This window comes from Herpailurus yagouaroundi, unplaced genomic scaffold (genome assembly GCF_014898765.1).
Source record: "Herpailurus yagouaroundi ecotype Mexico unplaced genomic scaffold, PumYag 141, whole genome shotgun sequence".
In the NCBI taxonomy this organism is placed as follows: Eukaryota; Metazoa; Chordata; class Mammalia; order Carnivora; family Felidae; genus Herpailurus; species Herpailurus yagouaroundi.
Genome location: NW_024412396.1, coordinates 31,864,301 through 31,882,897, shown reverse-complemented (window position 1 = coordinate 31,882,897; position 18,597 = coordinate 31,864,301). Strand labels below are relative to the sequence as shown.

Genomic DNA, 18,597 nt, shown 5'->3' with positions numbered 1-18,597 from the left:
TTCCCTCCTGGGCAATGGGTGTGTTTTGCTCTTCAGGGGATGCCAGAATGCTAAACTTGTTGGGGCTTGAAAATCCTCTTAGGTATGATTTTTTTTTTTTTAATTTACATCCCAGTTAATTAACATATAGTGCAACAATGATTTCAGGAGTAGATTCCTTAGTGCCCCTTATCCATTTAGCCCATCCCCCCTCCCACAACCCCTCCAGTAACCCTGTTTGTTCTCCATATTTATGAGTCTCTTCTGTTTTGTCACCATCCCTGTTTTTATATTATGTTTGTTTCTCTTCCCTTATGTTCATCTGTTTTGTCTCTTAAAGTCCTCATATGAGTGAAGTCATATGATTTTTGTCTTTCTCTGACTAATTTCACTTAGCATAATACCCTCCAGTTCCATCCATGTAGTTGCAAATGGCAAGATTTCATTCTTTTTGATTGCCGAGTAATACTCTATTGTATATATATACCACACTTTCTTTATCCATTCATCCATCGATGGATGTTTGGGCTCTTTCCATACTTTGGCTATTGTTGATAGGGCTGCTATAAATATTGGGGTGCATGTGTCCTTTCGAAACAGCATACCTGTATCCCTTGGATAAATACCTAGTAGTGCAATTGCTGGGCCCTAGGGTAGTTCTATTTTTAGTTTTTTGAGGAACCTCCATACTGTTTTCCAGAGTGGTTGCACCAGCTTGCATTCCCATAGGTATGATTTTTAAGTGTTATGAAAAACTGAAGTACATAGTTATCTTGAATGTTGGACCTAGATCCTCCATTTCTCAAATATAAAAAGAACCTTGATTTTGGTGGGTGGGGATGGAGGTTGAATGGGTGGGTGAGTGGCTGTTTGCTGTATCTACTATACTTTACTGTCTCCTATTAAGAAAGCTTTCACATTCAAATGTACCTAAAAGGGGGGAAAAGTCCATCAAATCAGAGGCAGAATTTTTTTTTTAATAAATATTTCCCCAACTCACTGTTTGGTTTCTACAAAACAACCACTTTAGAAATGAAAATTTTAGTGCTGTAACAAAAATCTGAGGCTTAAGGGACTTTTCCTGCCCCAAAGGTACAGAGTTTCTGTTACCCATGTCAGTAGTTTCCCCTCCTCCCCTTCCTTCTCCCCACCCCACGTCTTTGAGGATGGAGACTCACATGCAGTAAACTCCTTGGAATAAGTAACTTTTTGTCCTTGTCTCTCAAAAAAAAATTTTTTTAAGCTTATAAGGACTTCATCTTTGATTCTTTAACATTTTTTAAAATTTTGAGGTGAAATTCACATAATATAAACTTAACCATTTTAAAGTGAATAATTCAGTGACATTTAGTATAGTCACAATTTGTGCAACCCCACCTGTATCGAGTGCCAAAACATTTCCATTACTCCAAAATAAAATCCCATATCCTTAAGCAGTTTGCTCTCCATTCCTCCCTCCCCTTAGCCCTTGGCAACCTCTGTGGAATTACCTACTCTGGATATTTCGTATAAATGGAATCATACAGTATGTTACCCTTTGTGCCTCACTTCTTTCACTTAGCATAATGTTTGTTCCTCCCTACCCCCCCTCCCCCTGAGAGAGGCGGGGGGGGGGGGGGACAAAGGCTAGAGAGAGAAGGAAGAGGGAAAGAGAGAGAATCCCAAGCAGGCTCCAAGCTGTCAGTGCAAAGCCTGACACTGTGCTCAATCTCACAAACTGAGACCATGGCATGAGCCAAAACCAAGAGTCAGACACTTACCCAACTGAGCCACCGAGGCACCCCTGGCATAATGTTTTTGAGGTTCATCCACACTGCAGAATATATCACAACCTCATTCCTTTTTGTGGCTAAATAATCCATTGTTTGGGGCGCCTGGGTGGCTCCGTTGGTTGAGTGTCCCACTTCGGCTCAGGTCATGATCTCACAGTCTGTGGGTTCAAGCCCTGCATCGGGCTCTGTGCTGACAGGTCAGAGCCTGGAGCCTGCTTCAGATTCTGTGTCTCCTTTTCTCTCTGTCCTCTCCCACTCATGCTCTGTCTCTGTCTCTCTCTCAAAAATAAACATTAAAAAATATTCCATTGTATGTGTATATTACAACATGTTTATCCATTCATCTATTGATGGACACTTGGGTTTCCACTTTTTGGCTATTGGGAATAATGCTGCAAGGAATCCGTGTGTGCATGCATATTGTTGGAGTATCTGTTTTCAGTTTGGGGACAAATCCCAGGAGTAGAATTGCTGGGTCATCTGGTCATTCTTAACATTTTTGAGGAACTGCCAAACTGTTTTCTACAGTGGCTGAATCATTTTACATTCTCCAGGAAGAGTCTTTATCAGCGTAAGACTCTTCATGCTAATAAGTTCTCTTCATGCTAATAAGAGAATTAACTTGCTTCCTGCCAATGATAGCAGATAATAGTTTCCCAATTAGCTGAGAGCTCCATATGAACATAAGTACTACCAGTCTAGAACCCTTAATACAATGTGCCTGCATAGCTTTGAAGGTGGAAGCAGTTGGTGGCAGTGAGTGGTGGTGAGAGATAGATGAGCAGGGCCTGACTGCTGTCTCTCAAGGGTAGGGACCTTGTCTAATTCATGTTTTTATCCATTTTAATCCCTAGGACAGTTACAATGAAAGATCCTTGAAACTTCAGACTCTAAGGAGTGACAGTGGCACAGTTTTCCTCCTCTAATAATCTCTCCTTATACAATGAAATGTAAAATTTTTGCTGCAGTTTGTCTCACTCTGTTAGGCAATATTAGGGAATCAAGGTGTCAACTAGACATGAGGGGATCCAAGGAAGTCCCTTGTGCTGGCAGCTGAGTGCCCACAGGTGCTGACAAAAGTCATGTTCTCTGGTCATGTTCATGGCATGCTGAGAGATAACATTCCATATTTCATACTCTGTGAGACTAAAGATGAACTGATACACCCACACAGCAAAGTACTAGAAAGCTCTGCTCTAGGGTATGTGTTCATGGGAATGTGGCTGTCCTCACCAAATTCTTTTGTATTTACCAAAATGTCACTTCTCAGGTAAACCTAAAGAGATATCTTCATATTAAAGGTAATTGGAGGTGACAGATGAAATTTTATTCTTAAAATAATTTTGGTATTTTTATATTAAATATTATATAAACTTGGATTTCTTTGTAGGTGCCAAAGAACGTTCTGAGATCTATGAAGCATTTGAAAACATCTATCCTATTCTAAAGGGTTTTAAAAAAGCCTGAGTACGTCATTCAACCATTCAGCATCTCATAATATATTGGTTTGAGAATGTGCATAAGCCCAGCACACAAACACGCACATTTTGACTCTATTTGTTAAAGAATGATTCTATATGAGTATTCATGCCTAAAAACTGAAGAAACTTTTTTCAAAATGACACCCATATTACTTTGAAAATTGAACAAGTAAACTTTTCAGAATTTGAGAGATTTATGGCCTTGCTAGAATGATAATCATGTTTAATCATCAAAATGTAATGTTCTGCTGGAGATGTAGTATATTAACATGTTCCCCGCAAATATATAGCGATACATAGAAATTTCAGATAACTGCATAGACTAGATCATAACTGCAACAATACATAGCAGGATAGAAACTAATGTGTCTATTTTTTTTTTCCTTTTAAAATATCTTTTTGCTTGAAATGATAGAGGAAATTATTCCTCTTGTTTAAAAATAAACTTTCAGGAACCATTCAGGTTTAGTGTAAGCTCTATTTTGAAAACAGTTTAGGGACTTCTTTTTCGTATGTGTTTATCATTCTGTGTCCTTGTATTACAATAGACCAGATAAAACTAAAAGAATGGAGCAAAGGGTTCAGATTCAAGACCTAAAGAGATTGTGGAATCCTCAGAATTTGATGGAGATGTGCAGGTTATCAGTGGGGGATGGGGCTAACATGACTCAAGACTCTTGTTCCCAAGTGCTCAGGGATTGTGTCTTTCACCAAGATGAGTAAACAGATTTGTGAGGAGGAAGCATTCAGTTCCTGACATACTGAGTTTGTGGTGGCCACTGTACATCACTTTATGCCTCCTAGGGAGTTGTGAATCTTTAGGTGTGGAGCTTGAGAGAGAAGTCCCAGCTAGAGAATTCAAGGGAGTCATCAGTTGACAGCCTACCAAAATAATCCTGGAGAACCACTTGTCTAGGTAAATTGACCTATAAACACACTTTCCTTTTTTTTTCCTTTTGTAGTTTGGAGGCATTTTCAAACACTAATTATTCTGACTTCATCCTCCGAGCCACCCTATTTATCTACACAGAAAATAGTCTGGAGTAATCGAATTAGGTTAAATTCTACCTAGTTCCAATTTTCAGAGCATGGCCCAGAGTAGAAGAATGTTGGACATTAATTTAAAATTCAGTTTTCAGAAAGATAACTTTGATTTCTTTGGATTGATTCCACTGGTTCGCTATTATCAGTAAAGTACTGTCAGATTGCTAACAGATTACTGTTAAACGTATTTTTAATCCTCCCAACGTTTGGTAGGTACTGTTAACTATCTCCATTTAACAGATAACACGAGTACAGACCAAATCACAAAGCTATAGAGGAGGTGAGTGAGCCGAAATACAACCTCTTTCCAAAACCCAGACTCCTCGCCCAACTTTGTTTGCTGTAGTTTTAACCAAATTTAAAAGCATCCATAGCGAATTAAAGAAATTCTCTGATTTTGTTCCCAGCCCGTTTTCCCCAAATCCCTAGGGCATTGTGTTACTATTTCTTGCACAAGTTTGTGGCGTTAACTTGTAGCCCTGGCACGATCAAGCGGATGATGACATTTTGTTTGGCTGACCCGGCCCTCTAACACAATTCTCCCCGCTGGGGGCGCGCTGCCCCTCAAGCCGTAAGGAAAAGTAACAGCGCCTCCCGCCAGCGGGCCTGGCAGACAGCTCTGAGAGGCTGGGCGAGGGGCTCGCGGGGATCCCGCCCGCCCTCTCGGCACCACCCCAGGCCCCTCCTCCTCGCCCAGGATGCACCTGGTTGAAAACAAAATCCCACGTGACTGGCTCTGCTCTCAGGCCATCATGGCGTCTCCCAGTGGGAAGGGAGCCCGGTCGCTGGAGGCTCCTGGCTGCGGGCCCCGGCCGCTCGCCCGGGACCTGGTGGACTCCGTGGACGACGCGGAGGGGCTGTACGTGGCGGTCGAGCGTTGTCCGCTGTGCAACACCACCCGCCGGCGGCTGACCTGCGCCAAGTGCGTCCAGAACGGCGATTTCGTCTACTTCGACGGCCGCGACCGGGAGAGGTACGGCAGCCGCTCCGGCTCTATTGTTTCTTTCCCGAGTGTCTCCTCCCGCTCGGCGAATAGTGAGGTTTCAGCCTGGGGCCCGCGTCTGGGGCCCGGAGAGAGGAGGGGAATGGGGAGGGTGGGTAGCTGCTTTGCGCCGGCGCTTTGCTCCCAGGGGTCAGGGTCGGGGGGTGGGGACCAGATGAGGAAGGTCGCGGTTTCCCCGTAACCCGCGGGAGAAGAGACCCCACGGTGCTCCTGGGTACTAAAGATAAAGGAATAGATGGTGACTCTGGATAAGTCTTCCCCTATTGCTCCCATAGAGTTGCATTCTCGGCACTTTGCTGCACTTCCATTCAAAAGCTTGGTTTAACCTTTGTGTTCTAAAGCACATCCATTCTCTAGAGGAGACACCAGAAGAGAATCAGATAACTGGTTAAGAAGGATTCGGGGCCGTGATACCCTGTGTCACAGCTGGACCTTGTTATGAGACACGCTTACTCTGATGTATGATTAGGACTAGCTAGTTGCTCCCTTTCCCCCTATGCCTCCAAGGATGCTAAGGCTTTTGGCAATGTGTTTTGGCTTCTGTAAAAATCCAGACTGGGAGCCACAAGCCCTTAGTTAAGAGAATTGAATTTAGAAACATGTTCTGGCCTTGTTTTGAAATCTAAACACAGAGCTACAAGTCCCTGGTTAAGATAATTGAAAAATTAGTCTGATTAACTGCAGGGTCTCAACGTTTGTTTCAGTGATTTAGTGTCATTGATAGTAAGAGCTTTTTGAGCGTGAAAGTTCGGGTATTAATTCATTTGCAACAGCCCAATATGTTATTACCTCCAACTTACTCTTGAGGAAGCTGCACAGTAAGTGCCTTGTCTTGGTCACACAGATAATGAGCATAAGAATCAGAATTAAAATCCAGGCAGCATGAACCCATATATTGTGCACCTAACCACTGGATTGTACCACCTCTATATTTGGAAATATTTTGAGTTCCTAGTATTTCTCTGATCATAAATGGAGTTTCTCTTTTGAGATTTGTGTATCTTTTTAGTTCATTGCTGTGTCTCATTGATGCACTTGATGACTTTAGAAACTGCTGGTGTAATAAGTGATAGCTTTAAAAATGAAATCAGTAGCTTTCTTATAAGACTACTAGGCATGCAACGGAAATGTCTAACTGATGGAGTTTATCAAGGCTTCAGTTCTGGACTCTCTTCTCTGTCTATACTTTTTCCCAGATACATTCTCATGAATGCTAAAGACTGCCAGACTTGTGTCTCTAATCCAGACCTCTCTGAAATCCAGTAAACAGCTGCCTACTCAACATCTGTCTCTAAATTTGTAATAAGTATCTCCATCTTAATATGGCAGACTGAACTCATGGTTTTCCATGATAAATCTGTTCTTCCTCCCATGCTCATCCCAACCCAGTAAATGGTCATCTCATTCTTTTTTGATACAGGTCAAAAAACCCTGCCAGCCTTTCTTGACTTCTCTCAAAGCCACCATATCTAATCCCATCAACAAATCCTATTTGTTCTTAAAAACCTGTCTAAAACTGACCCTTTCACTAGCTCCTGGTCTGATCTGCCAGAGGATTATTGACTCTTGAGTTTCTGCTTCCACCCTTGCTCCCTCATAGTGTAATTTCGTACGTATTGCGGCTGGAGTAACATTTCTCTTCCATTCTTCAAATCTTCAATCTTGGAAGGGTTTCCTGTTTTACCCAAAGTATTAAAAAAAACAAAAAAAAAAGGCAAAGTCCTTAACAAAAGTTCCATGCTGTCTCTTCTTCTCTGATCTCCTATTTTTGACTTACCTCATCTGCTATACCACCCTGACGTTGCCAGTCCTCAAACATACCAAGAACACTCCTGTCTCGGAGCTATTGCAGTCTTACTCAAACTGTCAGGAACTCTTTTCTCCAAGAAGTCTTCAGCCTGCTTCCTTTGTTTCCTTTAGGGCTCTGCTCATACATTGGAGAAACTCTAACCATTTAATTAAAATAGTAACCTCTTTTTCCACTTAACCCGCTTTGTTGTTTTCTTTAGCACTTAACACTATCTTATGGTTTATATATTAATTTGTCTGCCTTCCCCCCACCCCCACCCCAGTGATGGAAGCTCTGTGAAGATGAAACTTTACCAGTTTTGTAGTCTGCTTCACATAATAGAAGCTTAATAAAGATTTGTCGAATGATTGAATGACTATCCCTTTTTCCTAAACTTAGTCTGATCCTAAACCATTTCATGATTATCCATCATGATCCATTTGTTACTAAATCCAGAAGCTTAGGAGTTGAGACTTTCCCTTTTTTCTTATTCCATGTATCCAAATCATTGGCAAGGCTAATTTTATCTGCTCCAAGATAGATCCTGAATTGGTTTACTTCTAGTCCAGACAGCCACCATTTCTCTCCCAACTGCTTATTGATTTCCTTTTGTTTACACATACAACTCCTCCACACAGCAGCCACAGTAGAAATGTAAATCAGATAATGTCACAGTTTTGTTTAAACTTCTCAGTGGCTTTCCACTGCATTTAAGATAAAATTTCAGCTCCTTAATGTGGCATTTGAAGCTCCACTTGATTTGTCTACTGTTTATCTTCTAACTTTGGCTGTAAGTTTGAGTTAAAGTGTGGGCTTTGGATGCATGCTGCATTGAATCGAATCCACCCTCTACCACTTGCTGTGTGATTTTGAACAAGTTTCTTAATATCTCCTATGCTTGTTTATTTCATTTTGAAAAGGGGGAGGGGACCCTAACTTCATAGGTTTGGTAGTGATCATGTAAGGGCGTGCATTAAAGTACTTAGCGTGATGTCTAGCATATATTAAGCACTCAGGAAAGAAACTTCTGCCGTGCTCCTTCATACTTCTCCATAGTCAGGGACCTTCTCTCAAATCCTCAAAGACATGAAACTTTTTCCACCACTGGGCCTTTTCCCTTACTGCTCCTTGTACCTGAACACTTTTCCTCTTGATTGCCACTTTGTCTTTCATGTCCCTACTTAAAAACGTCACTTCCTCAGCAAGGCCTTCCCTGTCCTTTACTAAGGTAGCTTTGCACTTCCGTCTCTCCCCATTCTTTTCTGTTGCAATATGCAGTTCTTTCATGGTGCTGAGCATAATACAAAATGTTGTTTATTTGAGGAAGATATCTCCATCCAGAATGTATTTCCATGAAGGCATGAATTCTGGTTTTGTTCAGTCGGATCACCAGTGCTTTGTGCAGCAGCAGTGGGTAGTGCATAGCAGGCATACTGTTGAGAGAATGGTAAAAGTAATACCACTTTAAAAATGGAGATAGAAATTTTTTGCTAAATCTGAAAATTAAAGTGAGTTTTCAGAAGAGGAGTGTGTAATAGTGGGTTTCTTTTTCTGACTAAGCAGAAATACCAGAACCATTCAAAATTTAGAGATAAAAAAGGCATTTTTTTTTTTTTTAATAAAAAACGGCACTTTAGGGCTCAGTGATACAGGACTGCCACAGTGGTCTGCGTAGCCAGCTTCGCTTCTCCCACCATCTCTCCCTTTTCCCAACTGTGTGTTCCTTAACAAGTGGACTGTTTTGTTTTGTTTTGTTTTCCTTTGTTCCCAGAACAGTGCCCTGTATCTAGTACGATGTAAGAATCTTTTAAGACCCAGGACCACTGTCCTAATAGTCAAATCATTCTTAATGAGCTCTTAATGGATACAGCTGTCTCCATAAAATATATCCTGGCAAGTTACAGAGGAGAAAGGTCTCTTGCTCTCAAGGATTTACACTTACTACTAACAAGCCTTCAATTGCGCAGGTCATAGCTTGATTGTGAGATATTTCACTGTCTTCAGTATTATAAAACATTTTTGTCTTCTTTGCCTTCAGACTTTTTTCCCCTTTACTTTATGAAAAGCCCCTCACTAACTGGGAAAACACTTGGAAATAAAATATGGACACTTACAGCACAGTTTAAAAACACCTGTTTAACCTCTGATTCTTTTCAGCAAATTAGCCAAATTAGCTGTGCGTACGTAGATCTTGAACATTACAATGCATATCAAAATTCTTGTAAATGTGTTTTTTCAGTTTTTGTTAATAGACTAGCTAATTGTAAAGGTTTTAATTGTGCAGTTCAAAGAAAATTAGATATTAATGAACAATCTACCTCACCACAATTAGTTCCTTTCACTCCTAAGAAGGGAACATGTGTCTTTGTATAACTCTGTGGACTAAATGAGTTTGGCGGGTAGATTGAAAAATATCTGAATGATTCTTTTTCTGTTAATGTTCAGTGGGAAGACTTAAAATCTTGGTATCCTCACCAATGCTATCCTTTCCTCACCCCCCACCTTGGTCCCATTCCTAAAACAATATCCACTTTTTTCTCTGATTTTCATCTGCCTTTTAGCTTGTGCGCTGCTTTTTTTTGTTTGTTTAAGTTTATTCTGAAAGAGAGAGTGAGGGAGGGAGGGGCAGAGAGAGAGAGAGAGAGAATCCGAGCAGGCTCCATACTGTCAGCACAGATCTTGACACAGGGTTCAGTCCCACAAACTGTGAGATCATGACCTGAGCCGAAATCAAGAGTCAGATGCTTCACCAGCTGAGCCACCCAGGCGTCCCAGCTTGTGTGCTTCTTTAAGAGATGAAAGAGGAATGATATTAAGCAGTACTCTCAACACAATCTTCTTTGGATCTTGTACTGGTGAACATTTTTAAATTATGGGGCTTTTTATGGGAACATAATTTTCTGGTGTACATTATTTGACAGCAAACATAATACTGTTACCCAATAGATAACTGACAAGTTAAATAATCTTTCCACTCAAGACTGGAAAGAAATTGGTTACCAGGTTATGATAGGTGTAGGAATGGGACGGGAAACATAATCTGAGTACAACAGACAACATAGCACTCCAGAAAATCTGCCTGTAGGTTTAGGAACCAGTTATCTTAACTTTGATCAAAAAAGACATTTATAAGCATATGGCTGTTGCTTTTATAAGTAGGTTTTCAGGAATGATGTGGCATTATGGTCACTGATGAGTTTTAAGAATATATGTTATGCTTTTACCAGGAAACAAAGAGGGGTGCTAAAAAGAGTGGTGGGATAAAAGATGAGCAGAAAATCCTAGATGTTACTGAAAATTTCAAAAATACTGAAAATTACAACATTTTTGATGTTTTTCCAACATCAAAAAAATTATTCTTTAGATATTTCTGTTCTCTCTCCAGGATCTTTTTGGTTGTCACTCATTGTAGCCTATAAGAATGTACTGTCTTGGGGCACGTAGGTGGCTCAGTTGGTTGAGCATCCGACTTCATTTCAGGTCATGATCTCACGGTTTGTGAGTTTGAGCCCTGCATTGGGCTCTCTCTTGTCAGTGCAAAGCCTGCTTTGGATCCTCTGTTCCCCTCTCTCTGCCCCTCCCCTACTTGTGTTCTCTCAAAAATAAACATTAAGGGGCGCCTGGGTGGCGCAGTCGGTTAAGTGTCCGACTTCAGCCAGGTCACGATCTCGCGGTCCGTGAGTTCGAGCCCCGCGTCAGGCTCTGGGCTGATGGCTCGGAGCCTGGAGCCTGTTTCCGATTCTGTGTCTCCCTCTCTCTGCCCCTCCCCCATTCATGCTCTGTCTCTCTCTGTCCCCAAAATAAATAAATGTTGAAAAAAAAATTTTTTAAATAAAATAAACATTAAAAAAAATCTGTCTCGAAGGGGGCACCTGGGTGGCTCAGTCAGTTAAGTGTCCGACTCTTGGTTTCTCTCAGGTCATGATCTCATGGTTGTGAAATTGAAACCCATGTTGGGCTCTGCACTGGCAGCATGGAGCCTGCTTGGGATTCTCTTTTTCCTCTCTTTCTGCTCCTCCCTCACTCACACGTGCATGCACGCTCTCTCCCTCTAAATAAATAAATAAACTTAAAAAAAAAAAGAATCTACTGTCTTGAGAATTCATTTCTGCACCCACGTTTGTATACCTTCTTAGCAGAACAAAAGCTCTACGGGTGGCTAAACACTCCATCTTTAGATAAGAGTTTATCAACCTTACTGCTGTTTATGTCCTTCAGAAAGGGTCTCAACTCCCATCCCATGCAGCTTATTAATTGTATTTGTGCCAACGTCTGTGGGTCTGCTGAGAAAATACAACTTCTGTTTTCTGTCAGTGTCAATGGCTGCTCTTTCGTTATGCCTTTTAGAATTTATAAAAGGCTTTCACATAATCTCGTTTGTTCCCTACCGCAGACCCATGAGTTATTAACCTATTTTCAACATGAGGCAATTCAGAGTATTTGTATCTTACTCCTGGGCTATGCTAGTTCTTAAACTCACTTCCAGATCTGAACTATATTGTTATATATGTAGTTTATTTTAATACATTAGTAAGATTAAGTACAAAAATCACTCACTGCAGTGAAGAAAAGGGAAACTAACATGCATTACACACTAATAAGTTGTACCTTATGTTCGCATTTATCTTATTTAATCCTTGCAACCAAGTAGGGTAAGCTTTATTCCCATTTTACAAGTGAGTAAACTAAACAGTGGTTCGTTTCTATTTTCTTTTAATGACTTAGCCTTCATTCCTGCTAGCGGAGTATATTTTTACTGTATTTTCTCATATTCTAACATAAAAGAATCGTCCTGATCTGGACCACATCTTGTTTTGTTTTGTTTTTTCATATTACATTTGTCAGTAAACATCATACCCTTGTATGCCTAAAGAATTTAAGGAAAAAAATTTGGTGACTAGTAATTCTTACTGGTTAGTATTTTAATTGAAGAAGTATTTAGTTCTTCAACAATCTCCACTTGTATAAGGGAGATTGCTGTGTTCTCTTTCCCAGGCACAGGCTGTGCTCTCTCACTTTTGCCTGGGAAGCCTCACTGCCTTATTTCTAGAGCCAGAAATTATTAATTCTTGTAACAAACCTAATGTCCAAATCAGATATGGGGAGTCTTCCCCACCAGTGACCTAAAAGCTATTCATGCTCATTTCCCTTTTTAGATTTAAGGAACCCAAGGACTATAATCTGTCTCAGGAGACCTAAGAATTTAGGTACTTTTAGGGGGTTATGTATATATTTTTATGGTGTATGTGATCCTCTAAGAAGGAGCATGAGAAATTTTGATTAGCATCTTTTTTTTTCTGATTATAGATGTACATGTGATTATTGTAGAAAACTTATAAAGTACAGAAATACCTAAAGAAGGAAACACTTTATCTGTATTCCCACATCTCTGTTAATAATTTGTTGTATCTCCTTCCAGCCTTGTGTGTGTGTGTGTGCGCGTTGCGTGCACACACGTGCGTGCTTAATACATTTTTTCATTTGGAATCATACCATGTGTACATAGTGTGTTGTGCCTTCCCCCCCCCTCCCAACATCCCCTAAAACACATGCTCCTGTCTTGTCCTCAAAAATGTTACAATGTCCTGCATGGCAGTATAGTATCATTTAATAAATCATTCTCCTATTGAACATTAACATTGTGTCCAATTTTTGCTGTTATGACTGATTTTGTGATTGGTGCCTTCAAACATAAATATTCATCTCATCTCTCATCTATTTCTTTGAACTGCAATAGCTGGTTCAAAGGGTTTAATATTTTTTAAGTCTCTCAACTCCATATTTGAAAGGTTTTATTATTTGCCTTTCTCAAAATTCATTAGTATTTCTCAGACTTTTCTGTTGCCATATTCTTAGGCACAAAGATCTCTAGGATGAGGGTAAGCACTGGGCAGGCAGATGGAGGGATTGGAGTTATTGTAGGAAAGGATATGCTTAGGACATAGTAAGTACTCTAAGTTATGGGTGTTATGAGGATGTTATCACCTACAATTAATAGAATTAATAATATGGATCCCTGATAGAGTACACGCCCTGGTGCTGTTTTCTCGTGGTATGAAGCAGGTTTGTGTGAATAGTCCAGCCTGTGAATAGATCCACTCAGTCGCCCATGATGGTCTGTGGCCCTGGAACAGTGTGGAGTGACGGGGCTCACACTCTTGACTGATGCCTCAGCAGCAGCACACTCCTAACCCTGTTATCCTACCTGCTGTGTTGAGATGCGTTGGTGCGGCAAAGTAGCTCTTTGCCTTGTGAAACAGCAACATTTCCTTTGCTTTTAATGCCTTCCTTCCCTTCGCAGGGCTGGCTCTAACCCATCCCCAGGTTAGCCCAGACAGGCGTAATGCCCCAAACTGGGCCATGTGCCAACTCTGGTACCACCCAGGTGCTGTGTGACCACTGGCTCCTAATTCTCATCACTCTCTGTTGCAGGGGGACTGTTTGAAAGTCAGTTTAAAGGAGTACTTTGTTAATGGGGGAAAAAGATCATTGTTGCAAAAGTATGGAAGAATTTAGGAAACGAAGTCCATTTAAGGAAGTGCTTTTTTAAGGAAAAAAACAACTCTTAAGTTTTGGAGGAATTTGGTAAATAATATACAAGGTATTTTTAAATTGGGAGAGAAAATATAACAAATAGTGTTGTAAAAGCCCTGGTGCTTGGTACAGGTTCACTGGCAGACTCCTTTCAGAAAACAACACAAAACTAGAGTCATTCGACATCAAAATAATTGCTAAATGTATCTGTGTAAAAGTTTGGAAAGTTCTCTAAAGCAGAAACATAAGTAGGCAGAAAGCAAATTGAGAAAAAATAATGTCATGATGTTGGAAAGAAAAATGGCTAATTTCCCTAATAGCCCTTAAAAAAGCTATTAGAAAAATGAACAAAAGACCTAGGGGAACAATAAAAGAGAAGTAAGTAGTCAATAAGGAAAAGGCATTCCAACATTTCTAATAGTGAAATAAAGAAAGACAAATACATGAATTATGAACTATCTTTGGGGGAAGGGGTAGGAGGCCGATTAATTTAGTAAAGACTGAAAAGAAATGTGCAGTCTTTACTCCCTGTTGGTGGGGTTGTAAATTATATGAAATGATTGTGAGGAAATTTAAAGCCAACTGCCAGAATTTAGCATGTAAGTATTTGACCCAGCAGTTTATTTTATTTATAGGAATTTCTGAGAAATAAAAGCTTTTAAAGATTTGTGCACTAGGATATTCACTTATAACATTACTGATAAAGAGTGAAAATTCAGAAATGATGCCCATGTTCATCAGTAGGAGTTCATATAAATAAACTATAGGATGTCCACTCAGTGAGATTCTGTGTGTTTGTTAAAGATTGAAATTAGTGTGTATGTTCTGACCTGGAAAAAGACGAGATATTTTACGTGATCAGCCCTCCTTGAAAGGCAGTACATAAAACATTTCCTTCTTCCCCCCTTCTTTGGTAAAACACGTATCCTTAAATCTAGTTGAGTGTGATGATTGTATGAATCTTTCTACCTCTTGGAAACCAGATTGAGAGAGCACAAAATTGTGGAGTGGATTTTTTTTATCTTTCCATCATGGTGTGATGGAGAATGCAGAGAACGGATGAGTGTGCAGATGAGCAGTTGAAATGCTGACCTGGCCACATTCCTTGATCTCATCCACTCCACTGTTTAGCTTCGTTAACACCACCTATTTTTAATTTCCTTCCTGAAGAATAATATGACTCAGAAGTGTTTGATATGGTAGGAATTGTTGTTATCTTTTGTTTATTATTCCTGCTGGCAACTGCATATTTATATTTTAAGTTTGTTTTTTAACAAAGCCCAAGAGAAAACCTGCTCAGTATAAGGCTGGGCACGGTTGTTTGTCTTCCCAATTTGTTTTAGTGCCAAGTGGCATTTTTACAACAGATCTGAAAGAAGAACTTTTATAGTCTCTAAAAGCAAGATTTCATCCTCCATGTCAGTCATTTGTTTGCCTGGTCTGATGAGTCTTGTAAATTTGTCATCTTCAGGTTATTAGGACATGAAATCACCACGTAGCCTCAGTGAGGTAGAAGTAAATACCATTAGTTTCTCATTTTTGATACATGGAAATGGAAGCATATGTCAATAATGTGTCCAAGAATACACAGTAATCTATGTAATTAGATTTCTTAATATTCTGGAAGATGCTTTGCTGTAAGTTGCAGACACAGACTAAATGCCTGATAAATTAACTGGTGAATCTATGGGTTTGTCTAGATTCCATACTGGTTTTGGAGTGTTCTAGTACTGTTTCAAGTCTAGTAGTAACTACTACCTTACTCACCATTGCAGTGCTCTTGGCACAACTTTCTGCGATGATGTTTTGTATCTTTCCCGTCAAGTAGGCTAGCCAGCAGCTGTATGTGGCTATTGAAATATGGTTAGTACAACTGAAGAACTGAATTTTTTTGATTTTAATTTAGTCATACAAATGTATAAAATTACTTGATTTGCTCTCTTAACATATATTTTACATTTTCAGTGACTATTAAATGGTAGGGTCATAATTAGAATTTTTTATCCCTTCTTTTTTCTCTTTTTAAAATTGAAGTATAATTAACATGCAATGTTATATTAGTTTCAGGTGTACAACATACTGATTTGACACTTCTATTCATTACTCAGTGCTCATCGCTGTAAGTGTAGTCACCATCTGTCACACCATACAATGTTATTACATTATTGACTAGGTACTTTTCATCTCCATGACTTATTTATTTCATAATGGGAAGTTTGTCCCTCTTAATCCCCTTTATTTTGCCCCTCCACCCCGACCCACTTCCCCTATGGCAACCACCAGTTAGTAATCAGTATTTAAGTATTTTCTTGTCTGTTTTGTTTTCTAGATTCTCCATATAAGTGAAATCATACGGTATTTGTCTTTCTGTGTCTGACTTTTTTCACTTAGCATAATTCCCTCTAGGTCCATCCATGTTGTCCCAAATGGCAAGGTCTTACTCTTTTTTTTACAGGGGAATAATACTTCATCACGTATATTTACCACATTGTCTTTATCCATTTGTGTATCAATCCCTTCCATTTTGAAGTAGAAATGATATTTCAGACTCCTTTTAACCTGGATGATTTTAAGGAAAGAGATTTCTGGGGCTGTTACTATTCTGTTGTTTTCATTTAGGCTAGGAATTTGGGAGACAGCCAAAAGCCTAATCTTGGACTCCATACTATGTTACTTACTAGAGCATATAGCATTATCATTGTTTTGTTTTTTTTTTTTCTTTGAAAATAGCCACTGTTAACTTGTGTAAAAATCGGTTGTGTGATGTTAGTCCTATGATTTTTTTTTTTTTTAACCCAGATCCTTATAATGCAGCAAGGCACATTTTAGGTATTCTGTAGCACATGTGACTGGTGACTACCTTAGTGAATAGCACAGATCTAGAAGATCTGAATGACACTGTTAGTCACCTTCAGCTGGTTGACCTTTATAGAACACTGTATCCAACAGCTATAGATACATATTCTTTCAGGTGCACAGGGAACTTTACACCAGGGCATACCAGATACAAGGCCATAAGACCCTCTCAAATCAAAAGATTGAAATCTTATAGAGTATATTCTGTGACCACATCAAAAAAACAGAAAACAATAATAAGTTACCTAGAAAAGCTCACATATCTGGAAATTAAGCAATATACTTCTAAATAACTTACAGGTCAAGGAGGGAATTTATGGAAAATTAGCAATTCCAAACTAAATGATGATGAAAATATACCCTATCAATAATTTGGGGGTTAGGGTGCCTGGGTGATTCAGTTGGTTAAGCATCCAACTCTTGGTTTCAGCTCAGGTCATGCATGATATCATGGTTCATGAGTTCGAGACCCACATTGGGCTCCATGCTGACAGGCAGAGCCTGCCTGGGATTCATTTTCTCCCCCTCCCCCTCCCCCTCTCTCTCTCTTCCTCTCCCTCCCTTTCCTTCCCTCCCTCCCCCTCTCAAAATAAGTAAATTTAAAAACTTTAAAAAATACTTTAACTTTGGGGGTTTAACTAAATATGACTTTATATGGTCATATTAAAAAGAGAGGCTTAAAATTGATTTAAATTGATCTAAGTTTCTAACTTAAACTGCAAAGAAAAGAAAAGAAAAAAGAGGGGGAGCAAGCTAAACTCCAAATAAGGGAGCAGGAAGAAAATGATAAGGATAAGGGTGGAAGACTGACAGAGAAAATGAACTGCAGTGTGATATCCCTTCCTTTTGATAACTTATTCTAAGTAACTTGTTAGCCCATAATGACTGGCAATAAAATTAGTAAGGAAAAAACGTTACACTTTAAAAATTATAAGGAACCAATTTATAGGTGAGAGCAGGATTGAATTAAGCTAAATAATTAAAATCATGTTTATATTAGAAGCCTTAGTTTCCTTGAATTCACATTCACTGTAGAGCTCTGATGTGCCTGTTTTAGAAGATAATTTAACCTTTGGGGTGGGGCTTCTAGACATATTTTATAAACCCGTGAAAGAATTTTACTGACTAAGCCAGACAGGCACCCCTAAACCCATGAAAGAATTTTATTTATCTTTATTAAAAAAAATTTTTTTTTAACATTTATCTTTTGAGAGAGCACAAGTGGGGGAGGAGCAGAGGGAGACATAGAATCTGAAGCTGTCAGCACAGAGCCCGATGTAGGGCTCAAACCCACCAACCATGAGATCATGACCTGAGCCAAAGTCAGACGCTTAACCAACTGAGCCACCCAGGCACCTCTATTTATCTTTATTTTTAAGGTTGACATTTATTTTGCATGCACAAGTGGGAGAGGGGCAGAGAGAGAGAGAGAATCCCAAGCCCAATATGGGGCTCGAACTCAAGAACCTCGAAATCATGACCTGAGCCCAAGTTGGATGCTTAACTGACTGAGCCACTCAGGTGCCCTTCCCATAAAAGAATTTTAAAGCTGAGAATTTGAACTTAGTTTGGAAATGAGCAAATGGCATAAGCAGCTGTGTATGCACCCGACTGAGAAGATGTGTACTTACTTTCAGGACTGTGACATCTCCAAATGACTCTGCAGAAATGATTGGCTCTCAGGGGTTTGCAAAATCTCACTGAACTGAAAAGAATGAATATTTAAGGGGTGCCTTGGTGGCTCACTTGGTTGAACATCCAACTCTTGATTTCAGCTCAGGTCATGATCCCCAGGGTCATGAGACCGAGCCCTGTGTCCATCTCTGCACTGAACTTGGAGCCTACTCTGGATTCTCATTCTCTCTCTCTCTCTCTCTCTCTCTCTCTCTCTCTCTCTCACTCTCTCTCCCCCCCTCCTCCCTCCCCTGTGCGTGAGCTGTCTCTAAAATAAAAAATAAAATAAAAATTTAAAGAATGAACATTTAAGACCATACATTTTTTTCTTACAGGTTTATAGACAAGAAAGAAAGGTTAAACCAACTTAAGAGCAAGCAAGAAGAATTTCAAAAAGAGTGAGTTTCTCTTTTGTTTTTCCATGTGTGGAGGTTCTCTTGTCACCCTGTGGTTTAATTCAGTGCT

At 39.7% G+C, this 18,597-nt stretch overlaps 2 protein-coding genes across 2 annotated transcripts in view; both read left to right on the top strand.

Annotated features, from left to right (window-relative positions):
- TBPL2 (TATA-box binding protein like 2) overlaps window positions 1-3,218 on the top strand; it is a 32,666-nt gene extending 29,448 nt beyond the window's left edge. The window contains exon 9 of the mRNA XM_040478424.1: window positions 3,142-3,218. Coding sequence (XP_040334358.1) covers window positions 3,142-3,218 — 77 coding nt within the window. The remainder of the gene's footprint in view (window positions 1-3,141) is intronic.
- A 1,795-nt stretch (window positions 3,219-5,013) lies between these two features.
- The window catches only part of ATG14 (autophagy related 14), a 39,406-nt gene continuing 25,822 nt past the window's right edge, over window positions 5,014-18,597 (top strand). Inside the window, exons 1-2 of the mRNA XM_040477221.1 lie at window positions 5,014-5,249; window positions 18,468-18,530. Of these exons, the coding sequence (XP_040333155.1) occupies window positions 5,029-5,249; window positions 18,468-18,530 (284 nt within the window). The 5' untranslated portion in view covers window positions 5,014-5,028. The remainder of the gene's footprint in view (window positions 5,250-18,467; window positions 18,531-18,597) is intronic.